Source organism: Uloborus diversus, chromosome 7 (genome assembly GCF_026930045.1).
Source record: "Uloborus diversus isolate 005 chromosome 7, Udiv.v.3.1, whole genome shotgun sequence".
In the NCBI taxonomy this organism is placed as follows: domain Eukaryota; kingdom Metazoa; phylum Arthropoda; class Arachnida; order Araneae; family Uloboridae; genus Uloborus; species Uloborus diversus.
In genome coordinates, this window is record NC_072737.1 from 70244419 (window position 1) to 70270780 (window position 26362).

The 26362-nt window shown below is 32.1% G+C and overlaps 1 protein-coding gene across 2 annotated transcripts in view; it reads right to left on the reverse strand.

Moving 5' to 3' along the window:
* Nucleotides 1–828: 828 nt before the first annotated feature.
* Nucleotides 829–26362, reverse strand: part of LOC129225834 (spectrin alpha chain-like) — an 82802-nt gene continuing 57268 nt past the window's right edge. For both annotated transcript variants that reach the window (XM_054860353.1, XM_054860352.1), the window contains 16 exons: nt 25662–25975; nt 24673–24901; nt 24439–24585; nt 22709–22967; nt 20614–20690; nt 20392–20528; nt 19842–19914; nt 19644–19760; nt 14267–14446; nt 13108–13220; nt 12985–13002; nt 11693–11747; nt 10659–10855; nt 5924–5977; nt 2004–2298; nt 829–1292 (listed from right to left, as the gene is read on the reverse strand). In XM_054860353.1, coding sequence (XP_054716328.1) covers nt 1167–1292; nt 2004–2298; nt 5924–5977; nt 10659–10855; nt 11693–11747; nt 12985–13002; nt 13108–13220; nt 14267–14446; nt 19644–19760; nt 19842–19914; nt 20392–20528; nt 20614–20690; nt 22709–22967; nt 24439–24585; nt 24673–24901; nt 25662–25975 — 2391 coding nt within the window. In that variant the 3' untranslated portion in view covers nt 829–1166. The remainder of the gene's footprint in view (nt 1293–2003; nt 2299–5923; nt 5978–10658; nt 10856–11692; nt 11748–12984; nt 13003–13107; nt 13221–14266; nt 14447–19643; nt 19761–19841; nt 19915–20391; nt 20529–20613; nt 20691–22708; nt 22968–24438; nt 24586–24672; nt 24902–25661; nt 25976–26362) is intronic.

Here is a 26362-nt window from a genome sequence, read left to right on the forward strand (position 1 = left end):
TGTCGTCTGCGTATTTCTCGTGATTTTAATTGTATGGAAATGATCGGAAATATTATCTCAATGATTTAAAATTTTTAACTGTTGCCATCTTATGTTTGTTAACAAATAAAATATTTGTAATTAATTCAAGCAAGGCTTTTAAAGTAACTTTCAATTTTCGCTCTTTGCTTTGCTTTTGGAATAATTCAGACATTGGGATGGTCGTTGAGTTTTTGCATGTGTAAGTTTGATTTTGTTGGGAATATTGCTTCCTCATCAAACATGGAGAGGGATCAGATGTTACCACATTACAGTATGGCATGTTTATGACCCTAAAAATGGTTCTTAACTGAAAATTTACTGCCAGTTTAATTGCCTATTCGAGAATGCATAATTTATTTTATGAACCCTTGCTTTGAAGTAAAAGGAAATATTCTGACATTAAATCACAGAAATCTGTAGAAAACTGTGCACCCATTCTCTTTTCAATGTGAAAGAAGCAACTTTATGGATGAGAAAACATCCAACAAAAGATGCTTCCTCAGGCGTCTTTTCATCCTGTAATTTTTCTAGTACAGAACTTTTTTTAAAAAAAAGGAGGGGGAGGGGGCTTAAGGACTAATTTTGTGAAAAAAGGGACAACTTTTAAGTTTAGGACTCTGGGAATTCACTAAAAGTCCTGAAAGTAACAATTCAAACGAGTTTCACTTGAACTTACTAATACTTACCACCAATGTGTTTTTTTTTTCCTTTCAATTCTAAATTTATTTCATAATAATTATTTCTTTAAACATAAATTTTCACGAATTCTTTCAATGTATCAAAAGATAAACACCAAGAAACCTTAGAGCCATCTGAGATCTTTAATACTTTAATCAACATTTACAAAATATTTACCACAGGAGCTTTATAGTTGCGTACGCCCATCAAGCATAAAATAGTTTTTTCATTAAAAAGTGCTTTAATTATGATATGAATCTAAATTATAATCTCAACCAATAAATATAATATCTATATCTATAATCTTAAAGCTAGTAAAGTATAAAAGAGTCTAAGATAATAACATTCCAATCAATAAAACATGAAAAACAATAGAGATGAAATTTTTCCATCCTAAAAAGCAAAAGGAATAATTACAAAATGAAGACCGGTGAAGTAGAGTGCGATGAAAGCGTTATGAACAGTTCTTAATTTTGAAAAAGTGTACGAGTAAAATCTATGTAGTCATATGCTCCAGGAATTGTTCTTCCACTTTTATCTTCATATGGTTTCATTCGAGACAGGCAGTAGTCTGCCATTTCTTTTGTAAGATTCTATGGTGGGGGAAAAAAGAAAGATAATTTAGAAAAATGATCTGCACTTTATTAAATATACATGTTCAATTCTAAAACTTTTAAAGATTACATGAAGTCATTTGAAAATGCAAGTCTAAGGTTTTAATTTAATTATTTTGACAACTAAAATACAAAATCTCATTGTCCTATAAAGCTGCAGTGAACTCCCAATTATCAGTGGAATGAGGTGGCACGCTAACAACGGATAAGCGAATTTGTGGATAATCCAAAAATTGGGTAAAAACAATGCTAGAGTATGCAAATTGTGCTTAAAAAGATAAATAACACTCGCATACATTTTGGAGCTAAAACAATAAAAGTGCATGTAAAAGCTAGAGAAGCATTGTTCATTATTGCAAAACGGATTACACAGATATGCGAGCAAATCATGCAAGCAGGAAAGGAAGGAGGGAAGAATTATTGCAAAACGGATTACACAGATATGCGAGCAAATCATGCAAGCAGGAAAGGAAGGAGGGAAGAAAGCAATAAGAATGTTTAAAAAAAACATTGTGCACTTAGTTAAAATGTGTGCATCCATCTTCATTCAGTAATAATCTTCAGAAAGATTTTTTTTTTGAAAGTGTGAAAGGCCGCAGATAATCGGGAGTTGATTGTAATAAAATATTTCAATTTATTGCACTTAATGTAAAGAAAAGCAAGGAAAAATAATGTTCAATTAAAACTTACTGCATAAAGCTCTTCAGCTGTAACATATGGTCTTTCTCCAGATGTAATTGCACGGAAGGCATTTTCAACTTCTTCACTGGACCTAACGTTCTCTGTTTCACGGGATATCATAAAAGCCATGTATTCTTGTAGAGACACATAACCATCACGATTAGGGTCGACAATATTTAGTATTGCTTCAAATTCAGGATCTGGTTGCCCTTCTTCAACCATTGGAAGATCATATCCAAGAGCTCGAAGGCAACTCTTAAATTGGAAGTGGTTGAGTCTACCAGATTTTTCTTTATCGAAATGCCTAAAAGGAAATAAAATAAAAAAAAACACTTTACATCATAAAAAAATTAAAAATAAATGAATTTTTAAGTCTTAATTTTTTTTTAAACATTTAATATTAAGAGAAAAGAATTTAAAACAAAGGTATAATGAAAAATTAATACATTGCAACTTTTATACTTAGTTGAATGAATGTGTCCTTAAATTGCAAATATAAATCAATTATTTGATTTAAGTAAAATTATTAAGGAAGTTAGGATAACAGTTTAAAGAGCAATCAGAAAAATCTTTCTCAAACTGTTGGAATCCAATATAGGGCTTAAAACATTAACTAATCAAAACAGCATAAGCTATCGATTCATCAATTTGAATATTGAGAATTAGATGAAGCAAGTTTACTCTGATAAATTTTTCATTTACAACATCCCACAATATAGTGGCATACATAAACGTTTTAGTCAAGTTGCTATAATTTATTTTACAACTAACAAATAAAATGAATATTAAGTCTCTCTTACAGGGTTTATACTCAAATGTAGAAATTAGGAGATTTAGAGGACAAAAATAAGATTTTGACAGACTACTTGACCCACGTCAAAATTGTTATTAAATCCAACACGAATATTTAATATATGAATTTCTCGAGGAAAAAAAAGACCAATTGTTCTCTAAGTTTTGTCACATACTAAGTATGCTACACATGGGTGTCCATATGCAAAATTTTAAGGGAAGGCTGGGTGCTCAGATATTTTCCCCATGGTTTAGCAGGATATTTTCCCCATAGGAACCAATTTCAGTATAGATTAAAAGTTATTACAATTTGATATTTTTAATGACTTATTCATTAATGGCTGGAGAAGATGTGTTTTTATATTTTTGCAAAGAAAAAAGTACCAAACGCAATCAAGTTCTCATTCCCTGCATTTATTTGAGAAATGGAAGGTCTAAAAAGCAGTGGACAATAAAAAATGAAATGCAGGCACTTAAAAAAAAATATTGAATTCCTTCAATCTACAGAATTTGCAGCAGATTTCAAGGTGCAAATTGAAGGGAAATCTAGAGAGATACTAATCTGGATTAATGCAATGATCAGTTGTTTGGAAACTCTAATTTCATCAACCAGCGTAACTAAGTAACTGAAAATTCAAAGGATTTGAAAATTGAGAAAATTGCCAACTCTGCAATAGGGAAAGTCAAAAGTAATACTTGTTTAATTTGAAAAGCCAGAAAATTAAATAACTCTCATAAAAGATTATGTAGTCTTCAGGGGTCTGTCCAGGATTTTTCACAGGGTTCATTTTTTGTGAAAAGTCAAATAATTTTATGAAAAAAGAATTAATTTTGTGAAAAGTCGAAATTTTGTAGTAAGTTACAGCCCTAAAGCTAGGGCTAAGGCAGAAATACTTAAAATACACTGCCAGCTCAGTTATTCTATCCGAGGACTGTAGTTTCGGGCTTTTTAGCACTTATCAATACGGAATAGGAATCACATGAGCTGGAGGCGAAAAATCTCTTAAGAGATTTCTGTGTTGCGGTCGCTCATCTGGTATGCTAATTCTGCATTAGCTACCAGTTTGTTTAGCTCTCTTGGTTCCTTTAAGAGATTTTTCGCCTCCAGCTCATGTGATTCCTATTCTGTGCTGATGAGTGCTAAAAAACACGAAACTGCATTCCTCAGATGGAATAACTGAGCTGGCGGTGTATTTTAAGAAGAGTTGAAATATTTTGCAAAGAAAAAAAAAAAAGAAAAAAAAAGAAAAAAAAAAACGAAAAACGTAATTTTAGAATTTAGAGATGGCACAAACTGCATTATTTAAACTTAAAGTTGAGTGTTTTCCTCTTATGTTGAGAATATCCTTTTGGGGTGTTTTTCTAGTGTTTAAGGGGGGGGGGGGGCGCATCACTCTCTTAAGTATAAACATTTATCTACCTTTCTACATTATGTTAAATTATACTAGAAATATTTCTGTACAGCATCTAAAATAATTGTAACAAAAAAAAAATAAATAAATAAATAAAATTCAGACAAGGGTTCAGCATTTAACTTTTTGACCCAAAACACTCTTAAAAAGCAAGAATTTCTTTTAAAACTTATAAATTCTGTTATTTTAACAAAAATAAAAAGGGATTTTATTTCTTTACCTTTTAACAAAGCGTACTAAACATCAAAAATTCGAAAAGTCGGATTCCCACAGCGGATGCAAAGAGATCGCAATTCTCAAAGTAAACGCATCAAAAGTATAAAAACGGCTTGTAAAAAAAATATTTTTGATAAAATTATTTTAAAATTGCATTTTAGAGTCCTATGATAAACATATCATTGATATCTGTAGACATAGTTTAAGCAAAAAAATAAATAAATAAACCTATCATTCAGCATTTTAATTTTTGACTTACAAAAGAAAATGGAATTTTGCTTTAAAAACTTGAAATGAGCGTTCTAACAAAAATAAAGAGACTTTCCATTTACTTGCATCTTAATAAAGCGAAGTTAGTTTGAAAAAAGAACAAAATATGATTCTCATATCGGATGTTAAAAGATTGCATTTTTCAAAATGTAGACATTAAAAGAAAAAACAAACGGTAAGTAAAAGAGTTTATTTAAAGTTAATTATCCTTGTTAGCATCGAAAAATCAAACCCATACAATTTTCCCCCAAAATAACACTTAAACATCGCACCACACCATAAAAACGCAAATATTGACAAGCTGGTAAAATGATGAGACTATTTTCTGATCAAGTCATAAAGGTTTAACGCCAGATGCTAAATGGCAATAATTTTGAAGCTGGTAACCATATCTGAAGCGATCATATTTTTTCCCCACCCTTACTATCTCTTTGCAGTTCTAAGTTCATTTCGCTTGTATATAATCATGAGCGGGGAGAAAAGTGCTTATCAACACCTTTTCAAATTAAGTTCGCAAGATCACCACTGCTAATTAGCTGTGATAAAACAAACAAAATTATCTAAAACCAAACTTATTTTCAGCTGTTAATTTATTTCCAAGAAACAAACAAGCACTATATTTATTTGGCAGTTAGCAATTATTTATTGCTTGCAGGAGCATCACAAAAGTGCCAATTTTTATTCTTTGCAAAATTAGCAGATTTTGTATAAGATGATCCCTCTAATTTGACTTTAAAAAAGGTCTCAAAAATTATCAGTTTTATACATGGAAATATGCGTTATTTTGCCTTCAGATTTGCTCTTTCATAAACAATTTGTGAAAGATCCGTTCTTGTTTATCAGAATTTTGTGAAGGGTCCGTTTTGGTGATTCAGGATTTTGTGAAAGGTCCGTTTTGGTTGATCCAATTTTTATGAAGGGTCTGTTAACGGACCCAAATTTCCTCTGGCCAGACCCCTGGTCTTTAACAAAAAAATAAAGTTTTGAAGAAACAAACTAAAATGCAGGAGTTTGAAGAGCCATTTCAAAAATAAAGGGCAAATTTTAAATGAAGGAGTTTTGAAGGAATCTATGAACCATGCTGAAAGTAAAAACGAGTTAAATGTAAATATGATTAAATAAAATACAATACATTTCATAATAAAAAGAAATAACTAAACATTTATTGCAACAGTTCTTAGTAAAAAGATATTTTCATATGCATAAGATTTTTGAAAGAAAAGTTAGGAGATATCTTACTTGAACATCATGCTAAATTCTTTAAGAGCATCTTCTGACACACCACTTTGGTTCCTAAACAAAACAAATATATGAGTGATTTAACGTATACAATATCTACATAGTTAGCACATAAAGCTTGAAAATTTTGAGCTATAAATAAGTATGAAAACATTGATATCAAATCACAGGGAATGTCGTACTATATTGACAGTACATAAAAACATACACTCACTCAATCCTTACTAATATCATAAATGCAAAGGTGACTACTGTGTTTGTTTATATATTTGTTTGTTTGTGATTCTTTTATGCCTTAACTACTCAACTGACCATCATGAAATTATTTATAGACATTGTCAGAGATGCAGAATAGAACATAGGGTACTTTTTATCCAGAAAAAAGTATTTTTTTACAACGAGGCTTTTCTTGATTCTTAGATTTAATGTCGGAACTCCAGTTTAATTTTACCTCTTTTAAATAAGTTCAGTTTCCTATTTTTTGTATTTGGCAACAGAAGAAAATATTATTACTGTTTATTTTGAGTTCTAAAGATTTTCGTAATAATCGTCAAAGAAAGATTTATTTCTTGCCAAGAATGGCCAAGTACACGTAGAACATTTTCTTTATAGCATCTTCCGTTTGGAGTTAAAAATCATATGTTATGAGTTAGATTAAGCAAACATTTTACAAAGTTTCCTAAACTTGGCAAGTCTATGCCAAATGTGTGGTAGTGTGGTTCTTTGTGATAAACAATGGATTTGGATTTATTATTTAACAATTCAACGCTGCTTTTAATTCAAAAATAGAAAATGAAATTAAACAAGATGACATTTTAAAAACTTATTTGATCGGCAGAGTTACGATAACATGGTCATGACAAGTGTTTAAAAATCTAGATAAAGTTTCTTTATGATTAAATGAAAAAATACATCGTTAAATACACTAAGACAAAAAATAGTATGTACACCATTCTGTACATTACAATAGAAATAATAAAGAATTATAAGCATTTAAATGTGAGTTAAAACATCACATCAAACAAAAAAGTTTCATAAAATTAAGAACAGTGCTCATTATAATACTTAAGAGATTACAACAAAATTACTACAATTAGAAATGTTTAGGATGCATGCACAATGCATTTTGGACCAGTAAAATCTTATAGTTACTGGTTCCTTGGAGTAGTTTTTTTTTAAATTTATATTTTTGCTGTGTAAAAAAAAGTTTCATCAAGTTTAAAATAGGCCCAAATATCCTGGAGCAGGGGTCAGCAAGTAGAGGTCTGGGTACTTTTGAAAAATTTTCATCGAGGTCAAGGGAGAAAAAAATTATATAAGGTGAGTTGGGGGAAGTGCAGCCCTTAAATTGTACAGTTCGACTTCATTAAGGCCTAGACATTACAAGACTTGATACAAATTTTTTAATTTTTATTTCGTATGTTACCTGTTTTAGTGTGTTTCCCAAGACATGAGCCTGTTAAAATCATTGCAGATAAAAAGATGAAAAAAAATATTTAAACTATTGTGCTCTAGGGCCGCACTTTCTCAATAAAAGTGGGGCAAGAGCATCACCCATCTGAATTTTTTAAAAAAACCGTTTGAGAAAATAAGGGGCAAGTGCAATCAATAGAGTATTTTTTCCTAATTAAAAACGATTTTTTTATTTTTATTTTCACCTATTCATTGGGAAGTAATTACATTTTTCCTAACGAAACCTGTCAATGTAAAGTGAAGAACGTTCAAGGAACAATGGATTATTAAACAAAATTATGAAGTTTTTATCTTAAATTAAATAAGGAACATGAAAGATAACTTTTATTATGCTAATAAGCTAAAAAAAACAAAAACAAAACTTGCATATCAAGGAATAATCTTTAAAACTTGAATATCAATGAACTTATAAAATATTAACTTAATAATACAAAAGGTAACTATACAACTGACAAAAGGTAACATGTCTTTGGCGAACTTGAACATATTTTTTTGTATAAGTACACTTAGTATAGTAATTAATAATTTAGTTTATATTATATTCTGAAATCGTTACTTGGAATATCAAATTTCCTCTACGATCTGAAGAGGGATTTGGAAGGATTGATACAATGTCGTCGTCATGGATCTCGCTAACGTCAGTGCCTCAGATTGTCGGCAAACATGTATTGCAACAGATATTGCAGGTGGTCGGCCCATCGCTTTGGACTTCACTCCACACCGACCTTTCAAATGATCCTGTAATGTTGCACGCGATATTTTGAAATGCCGACTCGCACCTTTACAGGCTAGGGTACCTGAACGTATCGCTTCTAAAGCAGCAGAAAGTTCCTCCCGAATTCAGGAGCCGGCTTTTGACGTTATTCTTTTGTAATTCCGCACAATTTTTACTAAAAATATAAAAAAAATTGGAGCAATCTAGACTAGTGACACTTATTGTTAGTTAGACAATGATGCAGGGTTAAAAAAATTACATTGCTTCATTAAATCGTTGCAAGCAAATTATATCTGTCATAAAAGAACATTGCCAGATTAATAAGAAAGTACAGCCCCAAAAAATGCGAGGCTGCACTTGCCCCTTTTTTCGGGCCGCACTTTCCCAGTCGTATAATTTTCTGGGGCAAGTGCAGCCATAAAATTAATTGATTTTAAAGTAAAAAATAATGAATCTCAGCTTTAAAAATACGAAAAGTAGACATGGAACAGTTGTACTTAGGTTTTGGAAGCACGAAAAAGTGAGAACAACAACAGAAGAAACTATTATTTCGCGAACCATAACAACATGGCACTGTAGTGAGATTGAGAAAAGTTAGGAAACCAGGGAGGGAGTAGAGTTACCATTCAAGTAGCGCAATCTAACGCACGCATTGCAAAGTAATAACGTTTACCAAGCTACCCAGACGGCAGCAGTCTTGCAGATATTCCCGGTGTCTGATTATTAACCTAAGCCGCACTTGCCCCAAGACCGCACTTACCCCAACTGACCTTACCTTAAAATATTTGATTTTAATTTTCACTTCCAAATTAATATTAAATACAATCCATAAGCATTTTTGCATTCAAAGAATGGGAGACATTTATGGTCTTGAGATTCTGCAACAGAGGTTCACGCAAGGAGCAGTTTGTTTATGCAAAGAATGTGTTTAAGGTGAGCACCATAAGTTTTGAGCAATATTTGTTTTTTCAAAAGGTTCCTTAATGTATATGAACCTTACATGATAGCCAAGTAAATGGCTCAAATTAGTCAATTAATAATTTAGATAACACGATGAACTTGAAATCCATAGTTTGGGGAAACCTACCCTGACAATGTTGCAATGATTGTGATTAGGATCTGCATTGCCTTCACAATACTGGCAGGTTAGGTTCATTTTAACTATCTTCTTTACTAATAATAAAGCTGAAAGTCTCTATGTCTGGATGTCTAGATGTCTGTGACGCGCATAGCGCCTAGACCGTTCGGCCGATTTTCATGAAATTTGGCACAAAGTTAGTTTGTAGCATGGGGGTGTGCACCTCAAAGCGATTTTTCGAAAATTTGATGTGGTTCTTTTTCTATTCCAATTTTAAGAAAAAAACTATCATAAATTACGAAATTATCATAACGTGGAACCGTAACATGGGCACAAGCCAATTGGCGAGATATGAAATTATCATAACGTGGAATTGTAACGTCGGTACAAGCCAATTGGCGAGAAAATTCACCATACATTATTTGTAAATATACAGGCAAACCAAAAGACCTTTAATTTTTCTATTACGGGCGAAGCCGTGCAGGTGCCACTAGTTACTAATAATAAAGCTCAAAGTCTCTGTCTGGATGTCTGTGACGCACATAGCGCCTAGACCGTTCGGCCGATTTTCATGAAATTTGGCACAAAGTTAGTTTGTAGCATAGGGGTGTGCACCTCAAAGTGATTTTTCGAAAATGCGATTTTGTTCTTTTTCTATTTCAATTTTAAGAACATTTTCCGGAGCAAAATTATCATAAGATGGACGAGTAAATTATGAAATTAGCATGACGTGGAATGGGAGAGCGAATGAACAAAGCCAATCGGCGGAAAATTAGTCATCCATTATTTGTAAATATACAGGTGAACTCAATGATCTATTAATTTTCAACTACGGGCAAAGCCGTGCATGTGCCACTAGTAGTATATTAAAACTAATGATGAGGATGCTGCTGCCAGAAAGTATTGTTATCCACAGAAGAATATTTTAAAGTAATTAGGCAACCAAAGGCATTATTATCTACGGTAGAATATTCCAAAGTACAGTAAACTCCTAATTATCGGCAATCAGATTATCCACGGTTTGGATTAGCCGCAGGCTTTTCATTTTTTTTAAAAAACTCGTTAAATATTTTTTAAACTTATGATTGCGTTATTGTTTGTTTTTACAAATATTGTTTACATTCAGTGTTAGTGGATGCATTGCAATCATGTTTTTAGCTATAATTTAAATGTATGTGTAGGTGTTATTCACACTTTTTAGCTATTAGTATCGTTTTTTACCTATTATTCGGATTTCCGCGTTTTTTGCTCATCCAGTTTGTGCCATCCTATTCCACAGATAATCGGGAGTTTAATGTAATTTACTTGTGTAAGTTTTTCTTTCAAAATAGTTCTGGCGTCCAATATTTGACCGATCACAATCCAGATCTGGACTGCAATTTGCCAGTTGGCAACAGTTGTCCAGGAGCATTGTTTGCCCTTGAAACAATGCAACAAATATAAAAAATATCTAGAAAAATGAAAATTACCTGGCTTGAATTTGTTGCTCTAGATTGTGCTGCATTCTCATTCCTAGTTGATCTAACTGATCCCACTGCTGTGCTAAACCAACAGTGCTATGCTCTGTGTACCGATTATCTAAAATAAGATGTTCCTCTAAAGAGGCACCAAGGTCTTCTATTTGTTTTAGTTCAGTCCTTCGTGCTCTAACCTCTGCTGCCTTCCGCTACAATCAAGGAGGTTTGGCAAATTGAATTTCATGTTTACACACATAATTAATAATTATTACCCCAACAATCACAATTATTTTGATGAAAAGTCTGATGCTCAGGTTTAAGATTTTAAGTATTTCCAAGAAAAAACTTTTAACATGAGACTTCAGAACATTTTCCCCATTTTTGAATTAAAAAAAAAAAAAAAAAAAAAACAGGCATTCATTTTTATAAAAATTGTTCTCTTTTAGAAACATTAAAAACACATTAAAAGATGACTGCAATTGCTTGAGGTAAAATAGGCAAATTCTCCACATAGGAGACAAAAAAAAAAAAAACTAATGCATTTAAAGTGATCAAGTACATTTTACAATTAACTAAGATAACATTTTTCAGTCAAATTAGAAGAAAAAACTATAGCTTAGTGAAATATACTGCTGTCTGTAAACAAGCAAGTTTTAGCTCTGTTCATGCAAAAAGTAAAGCATTCCGCTGCTGATAATTGCATGGCAAAGTCTTGATGGCCAAAGGTTTAAGACTTAGTACTTCTATGGTCAACAAACATTTGGGATTCTTGAAGAATCCGTGTTTTTTAATGATAAAAAAAAAGAAAAATAGAGTTTGCTCAGCTCTTTTTGTCAGAGTTGTCCTACTGCAACTCTTACAATGGATACATAATTGAAATCCTCAAATTTTTTTTCCCGAAGGCTCCTTTTTTACCCCACTATAAGCTTGCTGTAAATAAACATCTATTTAATTGCAGTTTTAGGACTCTTACTCAGAATAAGTACGCTGTTTGAAATCAATTTTACGTAACATATATGGAAAGTTCAAGTAAGTACTGAACTTACTTTAGTTGCTTCAAGCTGTGCCTCTAAAGAACCAGTGCCTTCTAACATTGATGAACTAAAAACAGGAGAAACATTTCAGTTTGATTTGTGAACACATCTCAATATAACTAAACAATTTTTAATTGTGAATAATAAAAATAATTGCTAAAGAAAAAAAGCATTTGAGAGAGAGATGAACCATTTCCAGAAATGAAAATTTTAACAAATGGAAAAAGTACATTCAAGAGAAGAGATAGAATGTATTGAGATCTTATGTCATGATCCAGCTACTGTAATTAATTGTGTATAAATGTAGTTACATAAATGCACAATTAATTTTAAAATTTAAGATAGAATCTATTATCACTGCCATCACCAATAATAGATAGAATTTATTAATAATAATCGTAAAGCATGTTTTCGATGCGCAAAGAAAAATGATGTTTTTGATGTTTCGAACGGCTTAAAATGTGTTTTTTGATGTCATGATTTTTTCTTCTTTTCTTTTAAAGGACTGTAATTTATGTCCCAAAAATGTCAATTTAAATTCTTTCACTAGCTAAAGGGGCAAATACGGAGTGAAGCCCAACAAGTATCCCAGCGGTACTTCAGGAAATTGGGTTTTGCATAAACATGCAGCCATAAGAAGGCTGAAGCTACTAAAGTGCACCCCCAAAGGTGGTGTACATCAACCCGCCGCAGGTAGTTTGCACAAGCCTGACGCCGAAGGTGGCTAGTTATTATTGAAACTTTTCATCCATATGCATAACCAAATATCAATAAAGGTCCAAAATTTTGATTAACAATGTACATTAGTGAAACACTTGGGTTGTCATGGCTAACTTTTGAAGAAGTTTAATTTACCGATTAAACAAAAAAAAAAAAAAAATCCAATTTTTCAGCTCTGCCCCCTCCCCCCCCCCAAAAAAACTAAAATAAATAAAATAAAATACAAGGATCATTTTTCTATAACCATTGCCGACATATTTTGTATGCAGGCATTACATACCGGCATGACATCTAAGAAATATAACATAGAACTTGAGCTTGAAATGAAATAATTATTCCTATAACGGTTCTTAAGAGTATTTTTTGTTTTATTTATTACAAATAATGACAGCAGTAAACATCCTGTATGTTATACAATAGGCTTTATTTTAGAAGCTTTGAAGAAAAAAAAATTGTTTTGGGATGAAAAAATATAAAAAATTAGAGTATTGAATTAAAAAAAAAAAAAAAAAAAAACTAGAAAAAGTCTGGTGCTAAAATAATCACAACAAAGATAACTACAGAAGTTTAAAATGTTGACTTACCCATCAAGTAGCCACATTCTTCAAGTTTGCATGAAAAGGAAAATAAGAAATAAATACAAACTTGCAACATTTTCAAAGGCAAATGCTAATTTTAAGAATAATATATGAGTGCACAAAAAATACCTTGTGTCTGTGAGCCATTGGTGGAAGGCATTAGCATGTTTAGCAAATTCCACTCTTAATCTATCATTTTCTTCCTGTCTTTGAGCTTCTTTTGCCAACTCTCCATCTCTCTCCTATGGATCATAATAATTTAACATGTCTTTTAATCCATTTTAGACAGTTATGAGTTTAAATATTAAAAGGTTAAGAATTTTTAAAAATGAATCTGGCATCTCACACCACACATACACATCTACTAACAGTTAAGTCTACATACAATACAAGGGGAGGGGTCTGGTTTTGAGCTTTTTTTTTTTTTTTGTAGAACATAAAAAAAGTAACATACTTAGCATCTAGTCTCTTTTTATTTTTTTACTTTATTTTAAATGCCACTTAATGTTTGCACAAAATGGTTTGAATTTGGAATATATAAGTTAAACTTTTCTAAAATCAGTTGGTAACTTCATCTAGATGAAAACATTGAACTTCTAAAGTTTTCTATGAAAGGCCTCTCAGAAAGAATTATATTTTATTAGATAATTCTTTAAGATCTCAACAAAAAGAACAACATATACATCTCTGCCATCTACTATCAAAACATTTTTGCATGGAAAAAAGGTTTCTTGCAGCTCCAGAACACATGCCTGCAATCATTTGCAAATTTCGCGCTTCATTAACATTTTAAATTTGCAATGCCATGCATCTTTCAAAGCTTCCATTGTAAATCAAGCGCTAGGATTTACACTAACCTTAAATGATTTAATCTGTTGTTTTTAAGTTACAAGTTCTTCAAAGTCAGCCTGGGAACGCATTGGTAGTTTTTGCAAATTTTGTGCTTTTAGAGCATTGTTGTTCATATTTTAAATTGTTTTAAATTTAATAAGACATTTAGTATTAACTAATTTTTACAGTAAAAAAATGCAAACATGATACCCTATAAAAAGATTTTGATCTTCCTTTGTTCTTCTTGAAGTAGAGGTAATTTTAGTATTTTACTTATAAAGATTGAAGATGACTTCAAAATTCAACAGAAAATACATTTAAAAAATCTGCAAATTAAATTAAAAATATAAGAACACCTAAAACATCAAGAAAATTCAGCATAAATATTACAGCTATTTTTACAGAAAAGTATCCAATTTAAAAGAGCTAAGGAGTAATGCAGAAGGTGATAACTTACATGAATAATCTTCTGTAGATTACGCCATGTATCTTCTAAAGCTTCCATAGTAAACCAAGTGTACGGATTTGCACCAACATTAAATGATTTTATCTGTTGGTCCAAAGCTGCAAGAACTTCAAAATCTGCTTGTGCAGAACTTAAAGATTCTTGAAATTGTGCATGAGCTTCTCGCAAAGCCTGGAAAAGAAAAATAAATATGAAATAAAAGTTAATACCTGCTGAAAGCTCCTGTAGGAAATGCAAATATTTTTAATAAAAGCCCTTAACATTATATCATTTATTCTATTTTATAAAAATACTTTTCAAGGGGCAGAAAATTGTCAGCGCCCATGCTGTATCACAGGGTGGCGACAGGAACTGGAAAAAAAGTTCCCTGACTTTTCCCTGATTAAGTTCACTAAATTTCCCTGATTTACGTTACGAATGATAATGGTTTAATTTCTAAACCCTACCTGAAAAGCATTGCATATTAAATAAAATGCAGTGTTTAAAACGGTTTAAGCTGTTAATTAAAAATATATTTTGAAAAGAAGCTCCTTTTTTTTGGTAAAAATAGTTATTAAATTACTGACAAAGAAATATTATAGGAAATCTAAAACAAATACTTTACTTCCAGGAACCAGTTAAAATAAGAATTCTGAGAAATTATTAAAACCATTCTTAAAGGCATATCTAATCAAGATGAAACTAAAAATTTTAAATGGAAATAATCTTGAACTGAGCTTTTAAGCAGTATAATTGTTACTGCAAACCTAACAAGTGAGAATTAAAGTAAAGAAGCAATGTAGTTCTACTTAAGTAAAAAATACTGAACCGTGTGCAAGTAAACAGCAGTATCTGCAGAAATTAGTTTTCGAGATATTTGAAGCAATGTGTAGTGGATTCAGTACTAACAATGGGAAAATTTTGGAATTAGACGTTTTTTTCTCGCCTTTTTTTCAGCGGAAACCAAATAAGCGAGCTTATACAATAAAGGTAACATACCATAGATGACAAAAATGCAAAAATAAAAAATAATACTTTGCAGTTTCTGCCCTTTACCTACACACGGCAGAATAGACATATTTATGTAAAACAAATTGAAATCTTTCAACAACCAGTCATATTGAGCTATTCTCTAATTAAGAACTTAGGTTTTAATGAATGAATACAGTATTTTAACTATTAAAAAATAAGAAAAATATTTACTTATGTACACAACTCGGTTTCAAATGATTTCATTAGTTGCCGAAAAAAAAATCTTAGATTACTTTAGTTACAAACAACATCACAAAACAACATTTCAAAAACAATTATTAATTTCAAAATATATATGTATATGGTTTTAAAATAAAAGAGTTTTTAAAGTCTGGAAAAAAAACCCTTCGAGTAATCTGAAGTAACAGGGAATAATAACATGGCAAAAAAACAAATTTGATTTTAAGTCAAATTAATTTTAGCAATTAAATTAATTTGAGAAAACAAAGATCTTTTCTTGAAATTGTGATATAACAGTATGCTAATTACTTCAAGACAATGAATAAAAGCAAGGGAGCAAAGTCATTAATGATGGCTTCCTCTTTGCCTGTAGGGTTATTTATTTTACATAGCATGGAATGGGTGAAGAAAAGTTCAAGCTAAGTAAAATAAACAACTTTACAGACACAGAATCAATCTTAGGAAGCTCATCCTAAGATTGAATACTTTGACCTTGAGGAAAAAAGATGCACAAATATTCGGCAATGTGTAATCACCTTATTAATTTTACTTTTTTAAAACGAATAATAGGCTGAAAATTCGCATGGAATCAAAGTACTTCATTTTGCAAGGAAAAAAATTTTTTTTTTTTTCTTCATTTGATCAATTTTCCCTGATTTTTTGTTATTTTTTCAAAATTCCCTGATTTTTCCCTGAGTGATAAAGTTCCCTGATCTCCCTGATTTCCCTGATCTGTCGTCACCCTGTATCATTACATGGCATGTAAAAGATCTCTCGGGTTTTCGTTTGGCTTTAAATGACCTCAGAAAAATCAAACCCCAGTGCAGTTTTGCACTGAAGACAGCACAAGTGCCTCCATCTGGTGGAAGCAGGAGTCAAACTTCTCTGTACCATCGACATCCGTGCCTTAATGGCGGCACATGAAAGATTGGATGCCACATTAAGGGACTGCACTAGTTCAGCGAATGGTTAGTAGCGAATAGGTGCAGCCCAATTAGAAAGAAAAATAAGACAATTTTTTTTTTTAAAATAATTGAAGCAAATCAATATTATTTATTTATTTAATATTCTTAATATAATATTAGTGGTGAACGTTGCATAAATTATCAAGATGGAAATTTTTCAAATACAGGGCATCCTAAATTTAGCTTTTAACACAAGAACTACGCAGTGGGTCAATTTGACCCAAATCGCTGTTTGATTTATCACTAAGCGAAAAATAGAGATTGAAGAAAAAATTCCTTTTATGACTTTTAAAATTTTCAGGTGAATAACACTTTGCCAGATTAAAATTCTTTTAACACAACTGATTTTCTGATTATTAACACTTATACCTAAAACTGTGGTGTGGGTCAATTTCATAAGAAATGTTAATGCACAAATGACGATAAATGTGCCTTTCTTCTGAATTAATTGTGGAACACTTCTTCCTCACCCTTGAATTCCTGAAAAGGACTGCACCAGAAAGTTTTAAAATATTTAAAACAATTATTTTAAAAAATGATTTAAAAACTGATAATAATGATAAAAGTGTTTTGATTTCGATTATTTGAAAGTGAAGATTACTCTGATAAATGCTGGTCCTTCTCATTGCAGAAATGATCATAATTTAGCTGACAAAATCCCCCCCCCTGCCAAAAAAAACAGAGATGAAAATTTTAAAAATAAGTTCGCAATAACATTCAAAGTAGGAAATTATGAAGTTGCCAGTGTGATAATGCATATCACATTTTTTACCCATTTACATTTTTCCCATGTTTTCGGTCATTTTAATCGTTTTCTTCCCCCATTTTGTTGTTTTTTATTTTTTTGTGCATTCCACGTTTTCCCCGCGTTCCCCCACGCACACTTTACGATATCAAATATGTGACTTATTCACTTTTCCCATCATTTAGCTTTTTGTCAATTTTTCAAGCGTCGATCCGATTTTTCGCATCTTCCTGTCGGCCATTAAAATGGCGTAGCGTCCCCATCCCTTCGTTGTTTGGGCGCCAAACGCACTCATTGGTTCCCGCAAATCGCCGCATACCCGGATCTGATCGCTCATTTGCCGATTCATTTTTCCACCCCATTTCACTCTACTTGCTGCTCTCGGTCCGCTCGGTCGCAATTTCTGCGGCTCCGATTTTTGTTCAACGATGGCGATGATGAAGCATCGGTCCACGGCGTCAGGGGACGGCCGTTGCTCGCCGCGAAATTGTTAAGACCTCAACATGAGGTGAAAGTCTTATTTTTTCATATATGTTTAAAATATAATAATCAAGACCGTTACTTCGTCGCAGCCGAAGATGAGAGCATAGGAGATCCATCACCTGTTTGAATCATGGCGTCCGTTGGCGGCACGCTGAATGCACCGGAATCGTCCCCTTAAGTAACTACCCTTTCGATAATCAACATAGCATGAGGTGACGACATGGATGCGCAATTACCTCGAAATTACCCTGATTCATTTTTAAACGTGGGACGATCTCAACGTTGTCACCATGGAGATTACAGCCAGCGCCATTTTTTTGTCTCAACGTACATTGGCCTTCAACGGACATCGTCAACAATAAGCCATCCCTGAATTACACCCCACCATCTTCATAATGAACTGTCCATCCTCCGTCCATTACAATTTGAATGTTTCTCCACCCTCCGAGGGAACTTTCCGTTTTTTTATCTTTAACGAACTTAGCAACAAACCCCAGCTCCATTCTTGAACTCTTAAGTCTGTATTCCTCGCATTTGTTTTTTTTTTTACTAAGTGAAATGTTCTGGTGATCACCATGCCTAGTGCCTGTCTTCGTATCTGCTTAGAAGTTAACATAGAATAAAGAATGTATGGTTGAAAGCACATGCACACATGAGAATAAATGCAACTAATAAAATAAGAATTGACATCAAATTTTTGAACTAAATTAAAAATATAAAATTCATATATCCCCCCATTAACATCATAGAAATACAAAAAGCCATATGAAAAATCAACAACATAAAGTGCATATGCATTCAACTTCAGAAAAAAAAGGCATTCAAGACCTGGTCAAAAACGGCGCCATTATTCAAACAGGTGATGGATCTCCTATGCTCTCATCTTCGGCTGCGACGAAGTAACGGTCTTGATTATTATATTTTAAACATATATGAAAAAATAAGACTTTCACCTCATGTTGAGGTCTTAACAATTTCGCGGCGAGCAACGGCCGTGCCCTGACGCCGTGGACCGATGCTTCATCATCGCCATCGTTGAACAAAAATCGGAGCCGCAGAAATTGTGACCGAGCGGACCGAGAGCAGCAAGTAGAGTGAAATGGGGTGGAAAAATGAATCGGCAAATGAGCGATCAGATCCGGGTACGCGGCGATGCGCGGGAACCAATGAGTGCGTTTGGCGCCCAAACAACGAAGGGAAGGGGACGCTACGCCATTTTAATGGCCGACAGGAAGATGCAAAAAATCGGATCGACGCTTGAAAAATTGACAAAAAGCTAAATGATGGGAAAAGTGAATAAGTCACATATTTGATATCGTAAAGTGTGCGAAATTTAACGGGGGAACGCGGGGAAAACGTGGAATGCACAAGAAAATAAAAAACAACAAAATGGGGGAAGAAAACGATTAAAATGACCGAAAACATGGGAAAAATGTAAATGGGTAAAAAATGTGATATGCATTATCACAGCCAGACTTGAAGGTTTTTGAATGACGCTCAAATAGGAACAAACGATACAATTTTTGAACAAAGTTGGGAGTTCAACACTAAATACTAAATGCAGTGTTACTCACAACAGCCTTTCAAGTACTTGGAGACTTGTTATAGATGAACGGATATTGAAACAGGAAATGTGCTGAAGTACTTCGTCTGATAATTTGTCAATACGTTGAGAAGAAAATAAGAAAAGGTTGAAATATCTATATTTTTACAGTGAAAATATTTCTTTGCTTGTAAATATCACTTTAGACAGAATAAAGAGTGAAAATCTGTTAGATTATAAATTATATTTATAATGGATTTCAATTTTCTCTTATTGTGAATGAACTAGTCCAAGTTTGTTTTTGTTTTTTTGAAATATATATATCACTGGCATACACAAACTAGCACCCAGAATTTGCTTGACCTTTCATCATGATTTAATGACACATAATAGTTTAATTATCAAGCAAGAAATAAAATTTTAAATGTTGTAGGTACATACTCTTATCTCTTCTATGGAATTACAGCGCACTGGGTCAGTAAGATCCTCTTCTGCATTTTCAAACCAACTGTTGAAAGCAGAAGCTTTCTTAGCAAAAGTAAGGAACAAATCTTCAATCTAGAGGAAACATAAGAATTAATGAAATTTCAACTTGAAATACAGTTAAATTTAATTTTTCAGAAAAAGCCATAACAATACCTGCTTGAACTGCTCAAGCATGTGAAGTAAGCGTTGCTTTCGTGCTTCTGATGCTGCTAACAGATTGTGCCACCTGAAATTATTCATTTAAGCATTAAATTCAGCACTAACAGAAATATAAACAAAATATATTATTAAAAATGTTATAAATATTTAGCATTTATTAAAACTAATAAAAAGTCAAAATAAAAAGTCACAATAATTAACGATATCCTTGATTTAAAGATAACTTTTTTCAGTTCCTTGACAATCGTTAAATCAAGGTTATACTGAATTAATATAATCATGTGGTATGTGCACTGATGACTTTCTGCCTTTTGAAAATCTATCAACTGGACATTTAAACCGGGAGCCCAAACTCCACGATCAAAGATGCACAAGTCACTTGCCTAACCACATGACAATTTAATTCATCTAGTGGTGTTGATAGCAAAAGTAATTAATCGACATTAACTCTTAAACTAAAAAACAGAATCTTTGATTTCCATTTCATTCAAATAATTCATATTACAGAATTTTTTTAAGGAGATATATGTTTAATTTTACAAACCTTCCCATTACATCATCATGACGTTTGACAATAGCTGATGTCTGCTCATGATTAGCTGCCAAAAGTTGATCTTTTAACTGAGTAATACTTTGAATGCCTTCTTGTTCAAATGCAGCCAATCCTGCATCAAAGGTTTCCTATTTTTAAACAAAACAGAAATGAAAAAAAAGTGCAATTCCTCAATGGCTATTTATATAACTGCATTGAAAACTGAAAACTTACTTGTTTTGTTAAAAGAGTTTGTACAGAAGACAAATCTCGACCATAGTCCTCTGAACGTACATGAGTTTCTTTGTCCGCTACATGAAAAGAATATTCACATTTGTTAAAATCAATACAATAAACTTATCAAACAGTTAGAGAGATTAAATTCCAGTTTTATTATTTTTTAGCGAACTCTAATTTAAAAGCTTATTTTTTATTATAGTTAATTTGTACTAAATATTATCACTATATATATACTTGCACTAAAATCAACCACCCCTCTCGTCCTTCCATTCTTTCGAGGGAAATTGGGGAAAAAATAAAAAAAATATGGCATATGTTAATATAACTAGAAAATCACTTTATTTTTCATTTTTTGATTACATACAAATTTTATCATCATAAGACACATAATTAATGTTAATTTAAAGTGGGTAATTTATGTTAAAGCACACATCTTAACATTAAAAACTTATTTTAGAGAAATAAAAATTTGAATGTTGCATGGAAAAATATATCGGGATTATTGCTGTTTCATCAGTCTGCATGCAATTTTGATTATACAAATTATAGCTGTTTTCACATAAAAACAAACATTAACCGGGTGATTCGAAGGGACCATAAAAAATGGAATAGTTCCCTACAGTTGCAATATCTGACTGTGATGGCCAAACATATGTTTTTTATTGTTTCTTTTAAAAATTTAACAGTAGATTCAGGAGGATTCAAATCAGTAGTAGAACCCATATAATATCGTTGCTGCAAAAGTATCAGAAACCACACTAGTGACACATTGCACAACACATTAGGGATTATATAAGCGCATGTGCCAATTACTGGGGACTAGCAAAACTGAAGCACCACTAAATGGCATTTATCATTTTTTTTAAAACCCAAAAAGAGACGAAAATTTACTTCTACCAACTGAAAGTAATACCCTTTAACTAAACAAAACTTTTGACAACCAAAATGTAAAATATATTTTAAGTCAGATTTTAATGGATTGATATGCATGCTTCCCTTAAGCCAGAGAAGAAGCTTTTGCAACAAAATGGCTTACTTGACACAAGCTCCAATTGTTTCTCTTTCCTATGCACTGCTACCATTTAGTAATATGAATTGAAGTTATAATGTACATTCAGTTGGTATATAGCCTTCTACTTTTAAAAGATTGGATATGAATCTTATTTTAGGACATTTTGGTTGGAAGTGGCAATCACTGGTGACCTGCCAATGACTGGGGGTGTTACCCTATTTGTTTGCATTTCAAATGAAAATAAATACAATTTTACGCTACAGAAATACTGCATTCATTTCTTTTTATGAACATTCCATTTCCCACTACCAACTATTGGGAAAATTCGTGAATATGGCATTTCCTACACTTTTCATGTAGTCTGTTTTTTATGGACCTTACTTAGCCTTTAATTCATAGTTGGACCATGTAAAATTATAGCAGAATGTAAAAATCCTTTTTTTTAAATGTTTGGACAAAATTGGGGAAATGTCAACGTTTTCGAATGTTTTTTCTCAAGAATTGTTTGAAGAAAATTTTCAGAATTCCTGCCTTGTGTATAAGTTGGCGTTACAACTTTGAACCGTATTTTTTGTACTAAATTTCTTGATTTATACACGTGTTTATACAATTAATCTGAATTTATATTTATAAATATAAGAAAAATAAAATTGCAATAGCATTCAGACAAGTTTTCATTTTGTGGTTTGCTTGAATACATATAAATTACTTCAAAATATTTGCTTCTGTTTCAGTTTTTGAACAATGTGAAAGTAATGAATTGTTTTTAGACTTTTAACTCATTACAGCATAAACAAATTCAATATCATTTGAACTTTCATAGTAAATTTTGTTAAGAAAACTTACAAGAAAATAATCATTAATTTCTCAATATTATTGAATAATATAACGGCAGCACTAAAAGCTCCACAGAATGCACAAGAATCGGTGTGTAAAAACTTGATTGGATTAAGTATTTTCTTTAAATAATAATTAAAAAAAAAAAAAAAACTCAACATTTTGCATTCTTTAAACAACCAAATATGGGTTAAACTGACTGTTTGAAAGGTACCTACTAAAATCCAAAAAGTACTATACCTATCCAACTTTCAACGACATCTGCTTTCCACATAAACTGCAAATATGCAGAATTGTCCTTCAACTTGCTTTTTCTTCTCGCAGCACTGGTGTCAAGGGCATTTATTCTATCATGCAAAAGTTGTAACCTTTGGCTAATACTATCAGAATGATGATTTCCTTCAGCAATTAACTGCTGTCCTTCAGATGATATTCCAACACATCTGTCACGGTGAACAGCAAAATCAATTTCGAATGCTTCATGTTTTTTCAACAATCCCTATAAAAAGTATATGTTGTATTAATAAAAACAAACATTTGCATGAACAACAATGTTCTAAAAGAATCTTTAAGTCAATTTTAAAATATGCACCTCAGAATTTTACATAATGACAGTTGATCTAGATTTATAAATGCAATACAAATTAGTAAAACCTCCCACAACAATATGAATAAAAATGTTTTATTAATGATCATGAAATCCTAGTTCATTACAATAAGTAATGTTTGAACAGAAGTCCCCTTAGTTTGAAATAATTTTAAAAATTATATTGGAAAGCAACTGTCACTTAGTAATCAAACTATTAACAATAAGTCCGATACAATAAGCAATAAACTACAGTATCTGTAAATGAATAAAATAATATTCTGTAATTAATACAATAGATGTTGAACTCAACAAAACATCAATTACTTGTTATTTTTATCGTAACAAATGGTTGGACGAAGGGTATCAAGGGGGGGGGGGGAGGAGAGTTAAACTTCCAGAACCTTTGGTTTTAAGCTATATTGTCAATCTTAAGTATAGTAAGACTCGTATGACCAAACTCTCTCCCCAAACACGAGAAAATCCAAACTCGTTTATGGATAAAAACCACCATAAAGGAAATTTTGGCTGCACCTTGGATAACATACATAGTAAAACAGTTTTTTAAAAAAAATTTATACTCATATCAAACTCTTATACTCATTAAAGTTTATGGGTGAGACTTGAGGCCCACACTTATATTAAAAATCTTATCCAAGGCAGCTAAAATAAAGAAATATCTGCTTTTAATAAGAAACACATGAAATGCTAAATATTTCCTACAGGACACTAAACTCAAAAAAACATAACCGACTTTTAATAACAAACTTTCCATAAGTAATAATTCATGCAAAAACTAAGGTTACACAGCACCAAGTTTTGGGGCCACAGGTTTTTTTTTGGGGGGGTTTTCTCAATGCACAAGTTCTGAATTTCTAGATGTCAAGCAGCAATAAAAAAAAGATATACTATCAATATGAAAGAAGCGGTCATTGTGACAGTTGCTTATCAACTGGAAGCTTAAAATACTTTTGTAATGAAAAGTGGTTCCCTGTAATTCACAAACATGGATATGCAATACATTTTGCATTATGCTTCACAACCGTGGCTTTCTCATAAATTGTTTCTCAAACAGGCAAAAATTTCCTTCCTTTATGAAAAATGATTATAATTTTGACCATTACAAAGTTGCTCAAAAAAATTGGAGGGAAAACTGGCAGACATTCATAAAAATTATGGAAAACAAAGTAAACATTTAAAATTTCTATAGGGATACCAACATTTGGAAGGGAGTAGTTATCCTTTTTTTTTTCTCAATGTCAAACTTTTTTACAATGAAATTAAAAAAAAAAAAGTTTGCAATCAACTCTAATTGGGATCAAAAATAAAAATAAAATAAATTATTTTCTTACAATGGGCTGTAAATTAAAAGTTGGCAATTTACCTGAACAGCTGCCATGGTATCCCCATAATCTTCAACAGTAAGAAGCTGATGTTTTTCAGAAATCCAAGCTTCTTCCTCTTCCAATTTAGCCAAGAAATTTTGATAAGAGAGGGACTCGTTCAACTTTGTTCCTCTATCAGAAGTCATCTAAAAAATTGAGCAAATCGAATAAATAAAACATGCAGACAATCTTATAATGTGAGACATTTGCTTTTCTCTATCATGAATAAATACCTTTTTAAGTTCTTGCCAGGCTTTATCGAGGTTTTTCAACCTGAGCTCAATTTCAGGTACGCCTAAATTGGATTCCGCCATGAGCTTCTGACCAGCCTCTTGAACTGCTTCAATTGTTGGCTCATGAGCAGCCAATTCTGCTTCCAGTCGTACATGCTTTTTCCTTAAGTTCTGTACACCAGTAAGATCACGTCCATAATCATCAGAACTAACTAACAGTTTCTTTTCCCTATAAAATGTCATATTTGTTACACTTGTGTATGGAAATAAAATGTGAAAAACCAATTATCTCACGTTAAACTAGATAGCATAAATGGGTGATTTTCATTTTGGGATATGAATGAAATTTCGCATGTATAAATGCGGTCATTTTAAACATAATCATAAAAGACATATTCAAGTTCTCAAAATTAGAAACAAATAACATCCAGCATACCGACAGCCAGGTTATCACATCCAGAGACTGCAGTTTTGTCCGTGTTATGGCTCATCAGTCTGGAAAAGTGAATAACCGAGCTGGAGGTAGATGTCCTCTCATTGAAGTTGAGAGTGCCACAAAACTGGTTACTGAAGTAAATGTAGCTCATTAGCGAGAGTCTGCAGCCATAGTGCGATTAAACTCTTAGATTGAAAGCAAAGTTTGGATATAAAGCAGTAAGTTACCGCCTATATTGGTATATTGCACGTACCTCTGCCTTAGCTCTGGTTAAAGGCAGTAACTTACTGCAGAATAACTAAGAATTATTTCAAAGACAAGAAAGTGTTTCACTGCAAAGTTTTGTAGGTAGGTAAAGATACTCCCACAACTTATTTCTCTTATTATTAAGTAAATGAGTTAAAAGTTAGGAAACTGAAAATGATTTTTGATTAATGAGATATGATTTCAACCATAGGTATATTCTAACAGAAAATTCTCACTACACACTTAAAGGAACAAAGATTAAAATTTCAATCAAAAAAAAAAAAAAAAGAAAAACAAACCAACATACTTAATCCATGATTCTTCATCAGCTATGTCTCGGAAAAATTGATGCAATGTATTAGCTTCATTCAGCCTTGCTCTTCGATGGCCAGCAAGAGTCTTGACTCTGTTATAACGTTCATTTATTGAACTACGCTTTTCTTCTATAACAGCTGCATCACACTGGCCAGATTTAAACAAGCTGTCTGCAAGGCTATTCATATCACGAATACGATCTTCGTGCGCATTTACATCTGCTTCAACAAGTTGATGTTTTTTAATCAGATTCTGAACTGAGGCCAAATCTTTACCAGATTCCTCTGATTTCAATAAAGATTCAACCTAAACATAAAAACAAATCGGTTAAATACAGAACTATGCGTTTATTAAGAATTCCACAGAATGACTCAGTAATTCAAACTATCAAATGAAACTGACATCTGACTATTTTGCACCGACAAGGAGTTTAAGTAAACAATTGTTTGAATGACATATACATATGTTACTGATGTTACTGCGAAAGTCTGAAATCTGGTGGATGTCAACATTAGCTGATGAATAACAACATTCATCTACCAAAGATATCGACAAAAGGCTGAATATTTCTGGTAAATCATCGGTGAAAGTCAATAACCTCCAATTTTGGTCTTTCACAGCGCCAAATATATAAGTTGGATTTCTTTTATAGATCTGCTGAAAGTTCATCAATGAACAGATTTTAAATCTGAA